At 49.4% G+C, this 20610-nt stretch overlaps 1 protein-coding gene across 1 annotated transcript; it reads right to left on the minus strand.

Annotated features, from left to right (window-relative positions):
* Positions 1–4582: 4582 nt before the first annotated feature.
* Positions 4583–17523, minus strand: LOC103732764 (CMRF35-like molecule 8). Its single transcript, XM_008831469.3, has 7 exons — positions 17400–17523; positions 12924–13256; positions 11803–11953; positions 9429–9520; positions 6974–7011; positions 6474–6581; positions 4583–5197 (listed from the first exon to the last, which is right to left on the minus strand). The coding sequence occupies exons 1-7, from the start codon at positions 17458–17460 to the stop codon at positions 5036–5038; spliced, it is 945 nt and encodes a 314-aa protein (XP_008829691.1). The 5' UTR covers positions 17461–17523; the 3' UTR covers positions 4583–5035.
* Between the last annotated feature and the right edge of the window lie 3087 nt (positions 17524–20610).

Below are 20610 nucleotides of genomic sequence, written 5' to 3' on the forward strand. Positions count from 1 at the left end.
TTCATCACCTCAGCTTCTGAGCCAGCAGAGCCATCAACGCCTGATGGCGACTGTGTGTATATTCAGTTGAGTGGATGCAGGCACATATGTAGAGGCCAGAGGACGACCTGAGGGGTTGGTCCTTAACTTCCACCTAGAGACAGGATCTCTCTTTGCTTTTCTACCGCATAAGCCAGGCTAGCTGGCCCTTGAGTTTCCCAGAATTCTCCTGGCTTTCCCTCCATTTTAGTGCAGGAATGCTGGAATGTCAGATACTTCTGGTACATGACTGACTTATTATTTAGATTTAAAAATTTCTTATTGTGGAACCAGAGAGATGACTCAGCAGTTAAGAGCACTGGCTGCTCTTGCAGAAGACCTGGTTCAGTTCCCAGGCCCCATATGGCAGCTAACAACTGTCTGTAACTCCAGTTCCAGGGGATCTGACACCCTCTTCTTATCTCCGCAGGCATTGCATGACATGGGTGCACTTACATACATGCAGGCAATACGCTCAGACACATTAAGTAAACACGTTTTAAAAATTATCGTATGTATGAGAGAGAGACAGAGAGAGGTGGGAGGGAGGCTCATGTGCCACAGTGCATGATGTGTGGAGGTCAGAGGACAACTTTGTGGAGTCAGTTCTCTCCTTCCACCTTTAGGTTGGTTCCGAGGACCAAACTTGGTCTTTAGGCCTAGGCAGCAAGAGCTTTACCCTCTGATTCCTCTTGCTGGCCACACATCAAGTTTTTTATGTGGGTTCTGGGGATCAAATTAGGTCCTCAAGCTTGTATGACAAGCATTTTACCCACTGATTAACCTCCCCAGCCCTGATGGCCACTCTTTAACGTAAATTTGGAACATCCAACTTCTCTGTCCTTGGCTCAGATGGGGCCCTTTAGCAACTGTGCTGGACAGCTTCAGTTCTCGACTTGACACACCTGGGAATGCCTTCAACTGGAGCGTTTCCTCTGCTGGAGCGATGGCCTGTCGGCATGTCTGCGAGGCATCTTCTTGATTGTTGAGTGATATGGAAGAGCCCAGCCCTTTGTAGGTGGTACCACTCTTGGGAAGGTGGTCCTGAGTGGTTAAGAAAGCAGGCATAGGTCTGGAGAGATGCTCAGTGGTTAAGAGCACTGCCTGCTCTTGCAGAGGACCTGGTTCAGTTCCCAGCACCCACACGGCAGCTAACAACTGTCCATAACTCCACTTCCAGGGGATCCAGCACCCTCTTCTGACCAGGACAACACAATTGCACTTACATACACACAGGCAATACACTCGTACACATAAAATAATATTTTTTTAAAAAGCAGGCTGAGCATAGGCCAGAGGAGCACGTCAGTAAGCAGCTTCCTCCATGGTCTGTGCTTCAGTTCCTGCCTCCAGATTCCTGCCTCGCTTAAGTTCCCGACTTCCATGACAGATGGACTGTCTCTTGGAAGGGTAAGATGAAATAAACTCTTTCCTCCCCTTTCTAGATTTTGGTTAACATTTTATCACAGCAAAATAAATCAAACTAGGACAGAAGTTAGTACCAGGGTCATGGGATATTTCTGTGAAGGACCTGACTTGTTTTGGGAGGACTGTGAAAGTGTTTGGAACTCTGGGCTGGAAAAGATGTTGAAGGCTTAGAGCGTAATGGGCTGTTCTGTGGGAGCTTGGGAGATAGAGAGAGAAATGTGGATGGAGGCCTGGCTTGTGAATTTTGAGAGTACCTCAAAAACTCTTATCTGGGCTGTTCATGTGATATTTTGAATTGAGAAGTTGTGGTTTCTGCTCAGCTGGGGCCAAAGAATCAGCTGTGATTAACAAGAGACCAGCGCCATAGAAGTGAAACTTTCAGTTTACTGAAACAATTGATGCTGGTTAGCTGGGGCTGAAAGCATCAGCTGTGATTAAGGAAACCAGCATCATTGAAGTGAAACTCTCTGGGAAGTATTTCCTCAGGGTTTAGCACCCAGAAGCTGTGGTCCAGTGGCAGGCCACAGCTGCACATTAAGCTCCCAGCAAAACTTGGCCAATAATGTGTCAGAGCCTCCCCAGATTGGTACTGGACTTGGTCCTGGTTTTGGCAGCAGGATTGAAGGGGCCATGGAGAGCTGAGGCTTGGCATGGAGAGAGGCCATTGATGAAGGTGTAGCCTCAGTTATAGTGGGAACCCCAGGACTGAAGGGGTCATGGGGAGAATCTGAGGCTTTGTACTATGTGACAGTGAAATCTCGGCTTCAGAGGAGACCTCAGCATATTGGAGATGCCAGGACCATGGGATGACGACCAAGGACAGCAGCAGGTATGGAGTGGCGCCAGCCTGAGCCTACGAGAGAGTGTGTGCTGCAGATGGTAGAGCCAGAGAGGTGGAGCTGCCCAAGCCCTATGGAGCCAGAAGATTGAGTGCATCTCTGATGCTGGATATTGAGTTACACTGCTGGGCTTCGGTTCTGTCTGTGCCTGGTTATTCCCCTTGGAAATACGTGTGTGACTTCTTTTACAGGAGTCCACAGTTGAGAGACTTGGGACTTTAAAAAAATATTGAACATTTGAATTATTGGAATTTTTAAATACTGTGGTACTTTTAAAAGTTGGGCTATGCCAGGTATGGTGGAGCACGTCTTTAATCCCAGCAGTCTGGAGGCTGGATCTCTGTGAGTTCAAGGCCAGCCTTTAATCCCAGCAGTCCGGAGGTGGATCTCTGTGAGCTCAAGGCCAGCCTTTAATCCCAGCAGTCTGGAGGTGGATCTCTGTGAGCTGAAGGCCAGCCTGGTCTACATAGCGAGTTCCATCCAGGCCAGCTGGGGCTACAGGGCAACCCTGTCTCAGGAAGACCAAAAAAAACAAAAAAAACAAAAAAAAAAAACCAGGAAAGCAGGAAATCATGTTACCCATCTGTTCATGGAGGACAGTGTCTAAAGAGGTGCTTCCCTCTTGTCTACGGCCCCAACACCGGGAGGTGAGTGAATAAAGTCCATGTTGCCATCACTGTAATCCCAACAGAGCATGTGGGGTGGGGCTATGCTATGCTTCACTCTACCCCTAGGCCCCAGCCTACTACCTGTCCTGAAGCAGGTTGTCCACAAATGCTCTGCAATGAATTAATGAATACATGGATGAATGAACTCTTGGGCTGATCTGCCCCAGGCAGCAGGGAGAGGAGACGGGTAGGGTAGAAAAGTAAATGAAGGGAAAACGGGACCCACATCCTTAGGAGGGGAAAGTTGCCTCTGGCTGGGCAATTGGCACCTGGGCCCTCCCACAATGAATGGCTCACACCAGCAAACAGAGCCCTCCTTTCCCTGCCCCACCCTCTTAGTCACCCAATGGCACCAAGTTTGAGCCCGCCCTGCTTTGAGACCCAACCCTCCGCTATTTTTGACCACAGCATCTCCACTTCCCCCTTAAAGCACTGGGTTCCAGCTGTACAGTCCAGTGCCCATTGCTCTTTCTGCCATAAGGACTCACTTGGGGCTGAGACCTGGGGAGAGTTGAGTACACCTTGAGAGCTCTGTGAGCTACACCTGGGCTCTACCACGACCCCAGGCCTCCCCACACTGTGAGACTAGTGCTGGACACCTGTCCATTGCTGTGTTTCCTTTTGCACCTCAGAACATTAGTAAAGGGGAAACATCTGGGCTGACTCATGGGTGTGCAGTCCTTATGCATACACATAAGGACTGTGTATTTAAATTTTAAGTCACCCTGGGAATGTGGCTCATTTGGTAGAGTGCTTGCCTTGCACAAACCTCCAAACTTGATTCCCAGTACTGTATTATAAATCGGATGTGGTGGCACACACCTGTAATCCCAATACTTGGGATTATAGTATTGGAGAATCAGAAGTTCAAGGTCATCGTCCTTGGTTACATAGTAAGTTCAAATTTAGCCTGGGCTACAAGAGACACTGTCTCAGGAATTAAAAAATAATCCAAAGAAGTCACAAACCACATACTTCCCACCCTTTGGAGACCACTTACCCCTCAAAGCAGCTTCTGATACAATGTTTAGAAATCTAAGAAAATCCCTGAGCTACATATCCTAGAGGTGGCAAACATGGTTTTAAAGCTATTGGTAACTGTGTCAGGCTCAAGACACTTCAGGTCACCTCTGCCTTCAAGAAAACACTGTTGTGGAGCTGGAGAGATAGTTCAGTGGTTAAGAACACTGGCTGCTCTTACAGAGGACCTGGGTTCAAGTCTCAGCACCCACATGTTGGCTGACAGTCATTCGAAACTCTAGTTCCAGGGAAGCTGACGCCCTCTTCTGACCTCCGTGGGCATTGCATGACACAGGTGCACTTACATGCACGTAGGCAATACACTCACACAGAATAAAAATGAAATATATCTTAAAGAAAACCCTGTTCTATGTTCCATTCAGGGTATAGCAGCTGTGACTGTCTCCCACCCTGTGGCAACACATCCTCACGGGATGTCACCAAGTTACAACTGTAACTCCAGTTCCAGGGGATTTAGTGGCCTCTTCCAGCCCCCATGGGCACTGTACACACATGATGCCCTTACATGCAGGTAAAATATACACATTAAAAAACTTGTTAAAAATGTCTTAAAATTTATTTCTATCTTTTATATTAAACAAACCCATCTGAGAGTCTAGAGGAACTTGGCCCTGATCTTGGGAGTCATGAGCCAGGCTCCTCTCCTCTGTGTCTTAGTTTATCTGTGAGATGGGGGAGCTAATGTTTAGTAATACCCCACCCCGTGACTCTTCTGCACCTGTGTGACTCTTTTCCTCACTTCCCAGCAATTGTGAATGTTTCTGAGGGGCTGAGATTACAAAGCTATCCACAGAAGCCATTCTTTGTGAACCCTGTCATTTCTCAGAGCCACACAGGATGCAGTGGCTACATGCTCCACACACAGAGCCAGAATACAGCAAAGAGCTGGTGAGACGGGGGGCGGGCTTCCCTCTGTCCCTGCAGAACCCTGGTTCCCACTTGTCTTCTGTGAAGCCAACTAGGCTGATGGAATCCAGGGCATGGCCCAGAGAGAGCTCAGGAACCTGATGATCACCACTGCGGGGAGCAGGCTCCAAGGCGTCATGGATGAGACTCAGAGCGGCTTCCTGTGGGTTTCCGGACCACACTGTACTCTGGCTCTTGGCCCTGGGGCGTCTGAGGGAAAACCCTGTTGGCATCTGAATTCTGAGTCTGTGAATCAAACACCAATGAAGAATAGTGTAGCTCTTCCCGGGGAAAGGCCTGCAGAGAGAGAGTCTGGGATCAGGCCAAGTTCCCAAGAGGCCAGAACTGAATGCAGCAACCCTGCCTGCCGACCTGCTCCACCGTCCCTGGTCAAGCCACAGAGGGAAGTCCCTCAGGAATCAGACCCAGGGAGTTCCTGGGATCCTCAGGGCTGACCCAGCAGGGCCTATTCTATTAATACAAGGTTGGCATCAAGGCCTGAGAAGTTTCTAAAGTTGATAGGACTCGAGAAATCACTGTATACACCTTGGTGTAACTTCTTGGGCTCCCTGAGCTCCAGGTAGAGCCTGGCCAGCAGGGTGCACTGTGATGGTTCTGTCCTGTGGTTAACTGTTCTTGGACACAAGCTGACTTGCTTATCCCAAGGGGGTCTATAGAAAAAGAAAGCTATCCTCTAATCGATTTTACATCACTAGTCACCAAGTGAGGCCAGGTTGTTGCTAGTCCCATGGAAGGACAGGAGGACAGGAGAACATGTTATATGACAAAGGAATGGGGATTTCAGACATGTGGCCAGGCACCATCTGAGTAACTAGACATGGCCAGCTGCTTATAGTGAGACACTGGACACCCTGCCCCATACCTCACTCTCAAAAGGCAGCTGGCATAAGTCAGGGAAAGCCATAGCTTTGGGGGAACTAGAAGGTATGGGATAGAACCCTTTTAATTCCCCATGGCACAGGGACAGCTGGGGTGAATGGGGCCAGATTGGACACATTTGGGGAGTCGGGTCAGTTTTCCAGGGTAGAGCAGCCAGTGCCACCCATTCCCTGCCACCATCCTCCATGGTATCCCTCAGGGCGTCCAAAAAGGGTTCAGTGGACTTCGAAGCCTGGGAGGATGAATAAAGGGACTCGGAGGTCTCCCCAGGAAGGCCTTGTCTGGTGCTTAAGTCTTTCCCAGTCTCTGCTTGAACCTCCCCCAAAAATGATGGGTCACACACAAGGAGGCAGCCTTCTCCATTCCCATTTTAACATGACTGAGCCTAAGGCTTGACCACATTGGCTCATGGGCAGAATCTGCAAGGCAGAACTGATACAGGACAGATGAGGGGGTTCAACCCAGGGAGACATCATGAGCTTTAACATCAGGTGTATGGCATATAGTAGATGCTTAATAAACTGTGTAATTGATTACATAGGCCATAGTCACCAGCCACTCATATCACCCTTTACCTCATGGCCACAATGACACCAATCCCCTTCTACCCCTGTGTGGTATCCTCACATTGCCCAGGGTCCTCATACCGATGGAGCCAGGCTCCTGAACTTACCACTGTGCTGTATTCTACCTCTACCTGACTTGATGGCACTGGCTCTTCCCGCAGGGACAACGTGTGCAGTTGTAGATTCACATACTGGGGCTCACTGTGCTCAGTAGCCTGCAAGAGGCCACAAAGTATCCATAGAGTCATTCCCTACAGGCTTCTGTCCCGGCTTCCCCACACAGAACTCCCTCCCACTATGCTCTGAGTACCAACCTCTGCCTTCCCACCTTGCTCCACCCCCACCCTGTTCTCTCTAGGCAGAGTGCTCCCTAGTCAGTTTGCCTGGGAGGATCTTCCCTTGGTCCACTGTCCTAGGCAAAAGGGAACAGACTGGCCAGAACTTGGGACAAGACTTGGTGACTAGCTCTCCAGGCACTGCTCGGTTGCGCACCCCTCCATCTACCAGTGATACGTCTGTCACTTTCTCATCCCTGGGACTCTCAGGCTCCTCTGTGTCCCCTCCACACTCAGCTACCCTGGCATGCATCCTGCCATAGCTCCCTTACCTGCTTGAGGTTCTGGGACTGCTCCGGATGCTCAACAGCTAGAGAGAAAAGGAGGAGGTGGAACTGCAGAACAAAGGTGGGCACTTAGCCCTGAGAGACCTTTCCCTGGAGACCTCACAGATCTTTGGCTTTTACAACATTTAGCAGTAGGGAAAATGCTATAACGTGTTAAGTGCAAAATTACAGGTTTAAAAAAGAAATCCTGGTATGAATTTTTAAGATTTAAAAAATCTATTATTTTTATTTTATGTGGATGAGTGTATTGCCTGCATGTAAGTGCATCCATGTGTGCAATGCCTGCAGAGGTCTGAAAAGAGCATTATTTTCCTGGCACTGAAGTTGTGGACTGTTGTTAGCCGCCATGTGGGTGCTGGGAATCAAACCCAGGTCCTCTGCAAGAGCAACCAGTGCTCTTAACTGCTGAGCCAGCTCTTCAGCCCCGTGAATTTTTTAAAGACAAGATCTTATTATGGAATCCATACTGGCCTCAGACTCTCTGTCCTCCTGCCTCAGCTTCCCACGTGCTGGGTATACACACATGTGCCACCTTGTCTGGCTACAAAACAAGATCTTTAAGAAATCATATAAGCATAGAAAAAAATTGGAAGGAACATGCCTCTGAAGTCAGGTTGGTTTTCTCTGGGTTTTGGGTTCATGTCCCTCCCATAATACTCTGGAGTTTTACTTACCATGTACTTTGAGAAATTTCTCTTTCCTGGTGTATTTATTTTTTAAATTTACTACAGCAACCCTCTCCCCATCCTGTTTTTTTCTTTTAAATTAAAAAAGTGTGTGTGTGTATACAATTGCACCCAAGTGTGCAGTGCCTACAGAGGCCAGAAGGGGGCGTTGGATCCTCTGGAACTGTAGTTCCAGATAGTTGTTAGCCACCATGTGGGTGCTGGGAACCAAACCTGGGTCCTCTGCAAGAGCAGTCAGTGCTCTTAACCGCTGAGCCATCTCTCCAGCCCCATGTTTTGTTTTTGAGACAGGATCTCCCTATGTAGTCCTGGCTGGCCTTGAACTTGCTGCAATCCTCCTGCCTCTGCCTCCCAAGAGCTGGGATTTCAGGCACAGACCAACACAGCCAGCCTCTTACATTTTTCTCAAAAGCAACAACAGCTGTTTGAGAGACCAGAGTGTTTCTGGGTGAAAGGGCACTTTGGGAGTCTCCTGAGACTCACAGAACTGAGTCCACCCAGGCTGGGAAATTCCCATGTGGTGACTGACAGCCACGTGAGGCTTAGCAGGCTCCAGAGAGGATAGGAGAGTGGCAGATGGGGAAGAGGAAGTGCTTCTGTTTCCACTCTGCACAGCAGAGCCTGTGAGGCTGGCTTCTGCCTGTAAGGCAGCCTCTAGAAACTGCCAGAGGTGAACCTGTAAGACCTGGGCCTCCCTGTCTCTCACCGGTCCACAGCATGCAACAGCCCAGCAAATAGTTGTGGGACAGAGTGGCCCCATTTCTACCACTACAACCTCATTGTAGCCTCAAAAGATTTCATCAAGATGGACAAAGATTGCCCTAAGGGCCCTCCGCTCCTGGGGTCACTGAGTCTCAGGGCAGGGAGGAAGATTGGGGCTCCCCTGGAGGAAGCCCAGATCCCTTTCTTCCCATCCTTTGGTCCCCAATGCTTATTCACTGTTCTGTTCATGGAGAACCTGCTTGCTGAGTGCCATACACACCCTGTACAAATCCTGTCAATCTGAGCTCAGGAAGGGTGGGGCTGCAAGTTTCCAGGAGCTTCCTGGGGGACCTGTACAGCTGGAGACACTGTACAGGTTAACCCATCAGATAGTTAAGTAGGGACCAGTCATGGCGAGGGCCTTCAGGAGCACACAGGGTGCAGCGGGGTGGCAGTCAGGGATGCTGGCGGGGACCATCTAGTATAAAAAGAGCTATAAAAGCAGAGTAGGAAGGCCTCAGGTCATTCTAGGAGGGTGGGTTTCAAGGACAAGGCCCCAGAAACAGAACATCTGAGGGCAGTCCTTGGAGTCTAGAGGAATAAACCAGGGAGGGGTAGGGGAGGGACCCTCTGCTCGCAGAGCAGACCCAGGAGAGAGCAAGGCTTAGGCTCCTTTCCTGTGACTAGAAGACATACAGAAGGGGTAGAGCAAAGGGGGCAGAGCACACTATGGAGGACTGAGAGAACTGCAGAGGCCTGTGGGAGGCCGTGGAAAAGTTTACTGCCCCACCAAGCACCTACTCAGGCCCCCAGAAAGAAAGACTTCCTCTAGGGAGCCGCCTCGTGAGGCCCATCGCCGCCATACCTAGGGCGACACCTCTGGGATCTGCTCTCTAGGGTCACCTGATATGTGTGCTCTAAGGGTATGTGTTTACTGTGGTGCCTGTTCTAAGGAACAGGGACAGAGTACCAAGAGGCTGCACCCCGGACTTGCCCACCCTGGTGCGGGGGGGCAGGGGAAGGGGGCAGAAGGGCACAGGGAGTTAACTCACCTTTCTCCCACTTCTGAAACATCCTCCAGGCCAGCAGGGAGGTCACCAACAGCAACAGCAGAAGAGCTAACACAGACAGCAGCACTGGGAGGCTGGGGGGAGGGGGGAGGAGTGAGGGCCGATCTCCCTGCCCTCACTTGTGCTGTTGGGCTTTAGGGGGAGGGGTTGTTTATTCACTGATGGGGATCAAACCCAGGACCTCATGCAAATGCTCTACGAATGCATTTCCCCAGCCCCTGGCTTTTCTCTTTTTTTAATGTTATGAGTATACTGCCTGCATACATGTAAGCGCACCCGTGTCATGCAATGCTCATGGAGGTCCAGAAGAGGCCATCGGATCCCCTGGAAATGGTTATTAGCCACCATGTTGAGTACCCAGTCCCTGACTTTTGAAAGTCAAATATTTTTAAAAGGGGGCTGGAGAGATGACTCAGTGAGTAAAAGAGCTTTCCACACAAAACCTGATGACCTGAGTTTGATCCCCAGAACACATGGTGGGAGAAAACAGACTCTTGAAAGTTGTCCTCCGACCTCCACACCTGCATTGTGGCATGCATGCTTGTGCACATAAACACACACAAATAATACGTTTATAAAGATCAACACCATAGAATCTCCTATCCCCCACATCCCTCCCAGTTATAAACACATACACACATACTGCATAAGCTTCAGGCCCCAGCAAAGTTGGTCTCCACCTCCTGTGTATACGGCAGATGAACTTTGGAAAGTAGCTTGGGTTTTGCATGCTGCCTTAGTATCAACATCATGACTCTAGGTTGGCAGAAAACTTGTGGAAAGGCTTCAGGGTGTAAAGTAATGAGGAAGAAACTGGCCTCGGTCCCTGGGTCTTGGGAGAGAGACTGTACCAGGCTTGTCCAATCTGCAGTCTATGGGCCACATGCCCAGAACTCTGAATGTAGTCCAACCCGTTTGTACAACACAACATGGTGTTGCAATGTCAAAAGGCTGGACACCCCTGCCTAATCCTTGGGAATTCCCAAGTAATAGGATCACCTTTGTTGTTTGTGGATCTGAGTTGTGCTTAAAGGCGTGTCCAACCCGTAGCACGTGGCCCTGGACAGCTAAGAACACAATACGATGCCAAACCATAAACTTACTTAAAACATTTCAAGGTTGTTTTTGCAATCTTGTGTGTGACTCAATAGTGTGGTTCTCAAGCATGAACTTTGTAGATGACAGTGTCGTGTCATGACGTCACAATATTTGACAAGCTTTATGTAGCTAAAAGGTGAGATGATAGAATGGGGCCAGAGATGACAGTTCTCACCAGCCCAATCTCAAGGGAGAGGAGGGGCTGGAGATCAAGTTCAATCTTATGATCATTGATTCAGTCCATAATGTATTTCATGGGACCCCAATTAAAATTTGGAAAAGGAAATGGGAGAAGCTCTGGGTAAGGGGGAAACACAAAGGTCCCAGGAGGGCAACACACCCAGCTCTCACCTGAGATAGCAGGTACAGGCACTCTGCTTGGGATCCTCTCAATCTTACCCTGCTGTCTCTTCATTTGACTGCTCTTAAGCTTTATCTTTTATGATAAAACCATTTCTGTCAGTGATGACTTTAGCGAGTTACTGAACCCAAGGGGTCATGGGAACCTCCACATTTATAGCTAGAGGTTAGAGGTGCAGGTGGCCAGCCCTTCACCTGTGGAATCTATACTAACTCCAGTCAGTGCCAGGATCCAATCGCAGTACCAAGCAGGAGCAGAATAGAGAGTCCCTGAACCCCCAAAATAGTTGGTGACTGCATGCATTTTTCTGGGACAAGTCCGTAGATGTCAGCGTCTCTGTAGCATTGGTGACCCCCAAAAAGATGAGGAACCAGTTGGAGGGAGAACCTAAAATTTTAGGATCGTATAAACCTGAGCCCAGCCCTACAACTTGTCTGATAGCTATATGACAAGTTGCTTAGCCTCAGTTTACTCATCTGTAAAATGAACATGTTGACAAGAAGGTCATCATGATGTATGAAGAACATTCCTGCAAAGCACTGAGCATGTCTGACAGGCTGCTAGCCCTCGTTCACTGCGGCTGTCCTTCCACCCCCATCCCAGGTCCTCCTCAGCCTGAGCTCTCCCTGTCTTTGAGTCTAGGCAGGTCCAGTGTGGCCAGCAACCTATGGCTTCCTGCCTGGACTGGAGCCAAGCACATACGAGGTCCCGGCCAGCAGGGTGTCACACCACCATATGGCCACAGTGCTCACCCAAGCACCTCGGAGGAGAAGGACCATCTCCAGGATAGGAACCAACCAAAGTGTCTCTCCTCAACCCCAAGTGTTCCTGGTAGCCCTCCTCCCAAGGGGACCACATGGCTGGGGTGTCCTCCTCTTACGGGCCTCAGCACCTCACCTCAGGCCCTGGTGCTCATGGTGGTCTTCCGTGCTGTTGGAACCTTGGGTGGAACTCTCAGTGGCCAAGCTGGTGGGCAGCACAACTGGAAATGTGCTTCTGGTTGCCAAAGTCTTGGCTGTGACATTCATAGGTGGCCCTGATGTTGGTTCTGGTGATAAAAACCACAGATCAGAGCTGGGCGCTCTCTCTGTCTCTCTCTGCTTTTCGAAGTGAGGTCTTGATATGTTGCATGCAGCCTGGGCTGACCTGAACTCATGATCCTCCTGCCTCAGCCTCCTGAGTATTGAGATCACAGACATGCAGTACCATGCCCAGGTGCCAATAACTTTGAGTTGATTTCTCACCAAATGCTCACTCAGGAAGGAGCAGGATGGGGGCTTCTCCTTGGCCGGCAGAGCATTTCCAAACAGGACTCAGGTGCCACCCCCATGATGCATGGTTCTATCTTGGTAGGCGCGTGGTGGGGGGGAGCCATGATGCATGGTTCTAACTTGGTGGGGGGGGCATGATGCATGGTTCTAACTTGGTAGGCGCATGGGGGGGGGAGCCATGATGCATGGTTCTAACTTGGTAGGGGGGGCATGATGCATGGTTCTAACTTGGTAGGGGGGGCATGATGCATGGTTCTAACTTGGTAGGCGGGGGCTCCCATGAAGCACAGTTCTCTCTTGGTGGGCGGGGCCTCCTGAATGCCTCGAGTCACTGCCCCATACCAAGTTTGCTCTCCTCCAGCCACAGCCACATGCTGCCAGAGATGAGTGTCTAACTGCAAAGCTGGCTTGTCACTCAAAGCTCCCTCTGCACACAGCACTATCAATCATCTGTCCCCTACTAAGCCCCTCCCCAGCCCTCACCTCCCTCATGCAACCCTGATTTTCACGAGGTACCGCACAGGACACCCTGTCCTAGGCACACTGTTCTGCCTCCTGTCCCCTGACAGACCAGCCCCTGCCTCCCCTCAAGTGTAGCTACTCCAGGGTGCTTCCCTGTCTTGCTGTCCCTGTCCCTCCCTGACCCCAAAACACACAGCTTGCTCCCAGACTCTGATCTGATTCCTAATTCAGCAAGTGCCACCACTTCCAGCCACCAGGGTCCTGGTGCTCATGGAGGGGGCTCACCTGGGACTATAAACACCATAACCTCGACGGACTTATCAAATCCTTCAGTCCATGGTGTATCTATCCCACACTCGTAGGTGTCTGCATCATTCAGGGTGAGGTGCTCCAAGGTCACCGTGAAGGTCAGGTTGGCTGGATGGTCCCTGATGGACACTCGGTCTTTCCTCACTTCTCCTGAGCTCTTGGTCTTCACAATTGTTGAACACAGTAACAGTGATTTTCTGCACCAGTACTTGTTGTATGTCTTGTACTTCTCTTCGTACTGACACTGCACGCTCAGGGATCTCCCCACGATGCCTGTCACAGTCCCAGGGCCACTCAGAGGAGCACAGCCTGGAAAACACAGGCCCCAATTCTGCACCCCCATAGCTGGATGGGGGACGGTCCTCCAAAAGTTCCACTCCATATTCCTTCACCTCCCATCAGTCCCCCACCAGCCAACCATCCCTCAGCACCCTCCCCTTCTGCCCCACCCCCTCCTTCGGCCTCTGTCTCCTCTATCCCTCCCTGCCAGGGTTTAATGCTTTCAAACTTACCAGCCCTGGGCATCTCAGGACCTGGGCGAATGGCCACACTCCCCACATGGTCCCACCACAGCAACACAGCCAGAGTGGAAGGTGGTGGGCAGACCATCTTAACAAGACACGGTACACATTTGACAAGTACATGGTTCAAAGTAGTCACAAGCGCAAAGGGCTCAGGGATGAGAGTCCTCACTCACTCCATCCTCTTACTCAGTGGACCAGTGTTGGTTGGCTTAACTTTCAATGAAGCTCAGTTTTGATTCCCAAGATTCATATCTGTCATTTTTCCAGTCCTCAGACACAAAGCTGGGACTGTGGTGACGGCAGGAAGCAATGCAGCCACCAAGCAGAGAACTCACTCAGCCCTGGGCCCGTGGGCACATGCCCAAGGACAGCTGTGTGCCCGGCTCCCTTACTGCCCTTGTGACCAGAAAGAAGAGAGTGGGAATTTATTGCTCTATTTAGGGTTTACCTTGCTGACTTTGAAGATTGATTTTTTTTTCTGATTTGGGGTTTTTTTTAATATTTTTTATCTTTTAGTCTTTTTGAAACAGGGTCTCCCTGTAGCCCCAGCTGGTCTGGAACTCACTATGTAGACCAGGCTGGCCTTGAACTCAGAGATCTACCTGCCTCTGCTTTCTGAAAAACCTTTTTTAAAAAAAGGTTTTAATTTAATTTTTAATTATGTATGTGTGTCTGTGTGTGGTGGTGGTGCCTGTGGAGTCCAGAAGAGGGTGTTGGAACCCCTGGAGCTGGAGTTACAGGTGGTTGTGAGCCACCTGAGGCGGGTGCTGGGAACCAAACTCAAGTCCTCAGAAAAAAACAAGCACTCTTAACTGCTGCGCCATCTCTCTAGCCCCTATTTTTTATTTTTAATTATGTGTGTATATGTAAGTGTGGGTTTGGACACATGAGTGCAATGCCTGAGGAGGCTGGAGGAGGGTGTTGAATTCCCTGGAGCGGGAGTTAGAGGCAGTTATGAGCTGTCCAATGTGGGTACTAGGAACAGAACTCAGGTACTCTGCAAGAGCAGTGTGCGTTCTTGACCACTGGGCCATCTCTCCAACTCTGAGGTTCTTAAAGCTCACTGACCCAGCCTTGGGGACAGTGCCTCCCTCCACCAACACCCACCAATACCAGGTGGTAGACCCTCAAGAACACTCAGCATGAGCTCTGGCCCCAATCCATCAGCTCCATATTCCCAGTCTACACCTGCCCAGACTTTATTGTCCCAGATTCCCTCTTTTGGCCTCAGTGTGCAGGTCCCCTGTCACAGGTGACATTCACTAAGAACAACAGCAGCAATTGCCAATGTGAAGCTACAGGGCCTCAAAAAAACTTGGGTTTATGTCTCAGTTCTATGACATATCTGCTGTGTGTTCTGGGGCAAGGTGCTTAACCTCTCTGAGCTTTGGATGCCTGGTCTGCAAAGTGGTGGATAAGTGTGTTTATCTGACATGGCCTGTGGGATATTCAATAAGAGAGATCACGGGGGCAAAAATATCTAAAAATATTGGCTCAAACCACAAGAAGTTACTGATGTCCAATTGTTCTTGACCCTGAAAACAGGACTTTCATATGATTTGATTTAATAAAACAATCAGATAACCACTTGTCTGACCTGACTAAGAACCCTGAAGAGAGAAGATAACCTCAGATACAGAAAAGATTAAAAGGATCAAGATGATGGGGCTGGAGAGGCAGCTCAGCCATTATGAGCTGGCTGCTCTTTCAGAGGACCCAGATTCAGTTCCCAGCACCCATATGGCAGCTAACAACCATCCCTAACTCCAGTTCCAAGGGACCCAACACCCTCTTCTGGCCTCAGCAGGCATTGCATACATACATGCAGGCAAAACACTCATACACAGAAAAAAAATTTTCAAAAAAGAATCTAAGCTGGGCATAGTGGTGCACACCTTTAGTCCTAGCATTCAGGAAACAGAGGCAGGTGGATCTCTATGAGATCGAGGCTAACCTGGTCTACATAGTGAGTTCCCGGCCATCTGGGGCTATAGGGAGACCCTGTCTCAAAAACCCAAAACAAAACCAAAAAATGAAAAAGAAAGTAACTGGTATTTTGCAGACATTCTCTATAAATAAGCGTGTGGTATGGATGGATATGTCACTTTTCTTGAAAAACCTAAGTGACTAGAATTGCAGATATGAAGTGTGTGTGTGGGTGCTCACCTGCATGGGTCCCTGTGGAGGTCAGAGGTCAAGGTCGGTTCCTGACTATCTCGCTCCACCTTTGAGACAGTGTCTCTCACTAAGCCAGGAGCCCTTCTCTTCCTCAACCCCCCCCCCATTTTTCAGCTACGCTGAATGACTACAGTTCCTAGGCTCCACCTGCCTCTACCTCCCAGTGCTGGGATGTCTGACATGGCACTGCCACACCCAGCTTTCACATGGGTGCTGGATATTCAAACTCAGGTCCTCATGCTTGCACAGCAAGCCCTTTGCCCACTGAGCCATCTCCCCAGCCCTGGAGTGGTTGATAAATGAACACCAGATCCCAGCCCTCCTAAGCCTTTCCTGGCCCAGAGAGGATGCTGTTCCCTGAGCCTTTCACTCCCCCACCCCAGCTGTAGATTGTGGGCTTGGTTCTTGGCTCCTCTTCCTGACCTGGAAACCTTCCACTTCTGCCCTCAACATGTCACTTTCAGACACTTAACTCCCAAAGAAAAAAGAAAACCCAAATACACAAAAGGAAAAATAATCAGGATAATTTTCAAGCTTCTATAAATAAGTCTGTAAATGTAAATGAAATAAAAAATTTTCTAGGAAAATACAAATGACTAATATAAGCCAAGAACAGACTTTTCAAATGTAGGTCAGTAACAGTAAGTGTTATTATAAAGTTCTTTCCCACCCCTAGCTGAGGACCTTTGGACATGGATGGCTACTGAGGGAGGGAGGGAGGGAGGAAAGGAAGAAGGGAGGAAGGATCACTTTTCTTTGGGGGTGTGGCCATTGGTAGTGGATCTCAGTGGGCTATTTAGAGAGAGAGAGAGAGAGAGAGAGAGAGAGAGAGAGAGAGAGAGATGTTGCCAGTATTTAGAGAGAAAGTTGGGAGGGAGATGTATAGAGGAGGGAGCTGGAGGGAGAGGAGTGGATATCATCAAGATACATTATGGGGCTGGAAAGATGGCTCAGCAGCTAAGAGCACTGGCTGCTATGGCAGAGGACCTGGGTTCAGTTCCCAGTACCCACATGGCAGCTAACCACCACGGTAATGCCAGTTCCAGGGGATCCAACGCTCTCTAACCTCTCCGGGCACTGCATGACACAGGTGCTTAGACATGCAGGCAATACACTCATACACATAGATTTTTTTTTAATTTTTAAAAGATACATTATATACATGTATGAAATTCTCAAATAAAAAAGTTCTTTCCCTTCTGGAAAAACAAAGTTTTTAAAAAGGAGCAAGATCAAGACAGTATTACAAAAGACACTTTGCTCAAACCTTCCTTCCAGGAACCAACAATTCCAATTCCGTTTTAATGTCTGGAGAAAATATAGAATTTGGGAAGTCTCTGATGCTTTTCATGAAGTCAGTGTAACATATCAAGACTAAATCTGGCTAAATATCTCCATATACTCTACACCAACATGTGACTCTCAGGGGCCCTCAGCATGGTCCACATCACCTGTCCCACCCTCTCCCCTTTCCTGTAGTAACTCATCCCCAAACCCTCCTGGGAAGCCACCCTTGGTTCCTCACTGTGGCCTGGTCCCTTGTGCCCCCTGTCAGCTGGGTGCAGAAGGAGACCCTGACCCCTTCCCTCCTGGCAGTGTGTCCTTCGCTCAGTCCACCATACATGGTGGATACAGCTGCCACACTCCGTGTTCTGCATAGAGGAGCCGGAGCTCTGGTACCTGTAACATCTCCCTGAGTCTTCCCACCTGCCCTCCTCCTGTGGACCCTCCCAGGCAGACAGCCTCTCACCTGGAAGCCAGAGAAGCAGGAGCAAAGAAGGCAGCCACGGAGCTGGAGCCCCCGGGGTCATTTCACCTACACACAGGTCACTGGCAGCCAGGCCACGGCTGGACCTTCCAGGGCTCTGCCCCTCTGCGGGTGGATCAGTCTTTAAGGCGTCCACTTCTGCTTTTCTCTGTGCTTTGCTATTTCCTCCCCAACTTCTCTTGATTCTGTTCTTTGAGCTGCTGAGAAAATGGAGGAAGCTGAGGGACGGCCAGGGACAGCTGAGGGGCACATCCCATAGTAGCCAGGGTTAAGACCACCTGGACCCCTGTAGCTCTTAGGCCTGCTATCCCCCCTACCTACTTGGAACCCTCCGGGCTGTGGGGCCAGGCTTTCTTCTGATGGAACCCAGTCACTCTTGGTTCCCTGTGAGCAGGAATAGTCTCTGCCCCTAGGTGGTGCCCCTCCCCCATGATGCTTTCCTGGAAGCCCCCACCCACACCCCCTTGAGCCCTGTAGCCCCAAGTGTTCACAATAGCCTCAGAATCCCTGAAGGGTGCCTGGATTTGGAACCGTATCCTTAATTTGATGGAGTGGTCCCAGGCTGTGATGATTGTTCCTGTGTAACCTCATTGACCCTTGAACAGACACCCAGCTAGCCCGCAGGTCCCTTTCTTTCCCTTGTCCACCAAGATCTCTCTCACACACACATGTTCTGTGCACTCCAGCTTACACTAAATGACTACACTGAATGACCATAACAGCCCAAGAAACTCTGATCTTAAAGTGGAACAGCCACCTAACAGCTGATGGCTATTAAACTTGGAGCACCCATCCACAGACAGCCCTGCACCAACAACTAGGTCCCTAGAGCAGGCCTTCCCTCCAGCTCCTCTGAGACCTCAACCACACTTTCCTCTCTCCTGCTAAAAGTGGCCCTGCCCAGGAGACTTGCTGGCTCTGTTGCTAGAAATGTTGAACAGGGCTTGGCAGGCCTTGGAGAAATTTCTCCCATGGCCGGAGTGGTGGCACACAGTTGTTATCTCAGCTGCTCTGGAGGCTGAGGCAAGAATTTGTGCCCAGAAGTTTGAGACCAGCATTGTGTTTGTTTTCTGTTGCTATGATAAAACATTGATCAATGGGCTGGAGAGGTGGCTCAGCAGTTAAGAGCACTGGCTGCTCTTGCAGAGGACCCTGTTCAATTCCCAGGACTCACATGGTGGCTAACAACTGTCCATATCTCCAGTTCCAGGGGAATTCGACACGCTCTTCTGACCACCTCAGGCACTGCATGACATGGTATGCTTTCATACATGCAGGCAACGCACTCAAAAATATTTTTTAAAACACTGATCAAAAGCATGTAGTTCCCCAACTGATGCTGGAGAAAATTCTGAATAAAAGTATGGGTGGTGCCTGGCACAGCAGTGCCTTCTGAATCATAGGGCTTCTGAAAAAAAATCACATTTCTGGGAACTTTATAAGGATCAGAACTTGTAAACCACTAAATGACTCTTCTCTTGTACATTCAGCTCAAGATCAATATCCAAACCTTCTTAGCTTTTGAGCTTCTAGTTAATCTATAATAGCATTGTCAGAGTTGTTTTGATTTTGTTTATTGAGACAGGATCTCACTACGCAGCCTTGGCTCACCTGAAACTCACTATGTAGAGCAGGCTGGCCTTGAACTCAGAGATCCATCTGCCTCTGAGTCCTGAGTGCTGGAATTAAAGGTGTGTGCCATCACACCTGACCACAGTTTTTTAAAAGACAGAGTTTCAGGGCGGGAGCGATGGCTCCGTGGTTAAGAACACTGGCTGTTCTCGTAGAAGACCCCGGTTCAAATCCCAGCTCCCACATGCAGCTAACAACTGTCTGTAACTCCAGTTTCAGGGGATCTGGTAGCCTCTTCTATCCTCCGAAGGCATTGCACGACACGGGTGCACTTACATGCAGGCAATATACACATACACATAAAATAAAAATATTTTAAAAATAAAAACAGCTGAGTGTAGTGGTACATGCCTTTAATCCCAGCACTTTGGAGCCAGAGGCAGGCAGATCTCTGTGAGTTCTAGGCCAACCTCAGGCTACAGGGAGACCCTGTCTCGAAAATAAAATAAATAAATAAATGACAAAGTCTCCCCTGTGTACACCATACTTGGTTGGATGGTTTTTACTGTCAATTTGATACAACCTAAAGACACCTGGGAAGAAAGGACCTTTAATGAGGAATCTCCCAGATCAAACTGACCTGTGGCCATGTCAGTGAGAAACTGTCTTGATTGCTGTGGGAGGGCCCAGTCCATTGTGAGAGGCACCATCCCTAGGCAGGTGGGCCAGGACTATATAAAAAAGTTATCTAGGGACTGGAGAATGGCTCAGGGCTTAAGAGCACTGGCTGCTCTTGCAGAGGTCCTGAGTTCGGTTCCCAGTACCCACATGGTGGCTAACAACCATCTTATGGCATAACTCTAGTTCCAGGGGAATTTGTCGCCCTATTCTGACCTCCATGGGCGTTGCAAGACACAGGTACACTTACATACATGCAGGCAATACACTCATACACATAAAATAAAAATATTTTTAAAAAGATAGCTATCTGCATTAGTTGTTTCTCTATTGCTGTGATAAAAACACTCTGACCAGAAGCAACTTGGGGAGGAAAGGGTTTACCTGCCTTACACATCCCAATCACAGTCCATCACTGAGGGAACTTGAGTAGGGCAGGAACCCATTGGTAGGAACTGAAGCAAAGACCATGCAGGAATGCTGCTTACTGGCTTGCTGCCCCTGGCCTGTGCTCAGCCTGCTTTCTTATACAATTCAAGACCACATATACAGGGGTAGCACCACCCATGCTGGACTGAGCCTTTCTGCATCACTCAACAATCAAGAAAATGCCTCACAGACATACCCACAGGCCAATCTGATAGAGACAATTTCCCCAGTTGAGGTTGCCTCTTCCCAGGTGTGTTGACAACTGTAGTTATCCAGCACGCTCACTGAATACAAGCCAGAGAGAAAGCCAGGAAGCAACATTTTCTTGTGGTTTCTGCTTTAAGTTCTTGCTTAAATTTCTACCCTGACTTCCCTCCATGATGGACTATGACCTGGAAATGTCAGATGAATCAACCCTTTCTTCCCCAAGTTGCTGTGAGCATCTAGGCTAGACAAAGAGGCTTGGTTCTCCTGTGACTGGTTCACTTGCTTGAGTGACTCCAGCAAAACCTGA

The sequence above is a fragment of the Nannospalax galili genome, unplaced genomic scaffold (assembly GCF_000622305.1).
Source record: "Nannospalax galili isolate Female #2095 unplaced genomic scaffold, S.galili_v1.0 scaffold634, whole genome shotgun sequence".
NCBI lineage: Eukaryota > Metazoa > Chordata > Mammalia > Rodentia > Spalacidae > Nannospalax > Nannospalax galili.

Coding starts and splice junctions, on each gene's coding strand:
- LOC103732764 (XM_008831469.3), bottom strand. CDS start 17,460: ATGACCCCGGGGGCTCCAGCTCCGTGGCTGCCTTCTTTGCTCCTGCTT. Junction 13,257..17,399: donor CCTGCTTCTCTGGCTTCCAG/GTGAGAGGCTGT, acceptor TGTGTTTTCCAG/GCTGTGCTCCTCTGAGTGGC. Junction 7,012..9,428: donor GTTTCAGAAGTGGGAGAAAG/GTGAGTTAACTC, acceptor TTTTCTCTCTAG/CTGTTGAGCATCCGGAGCAG.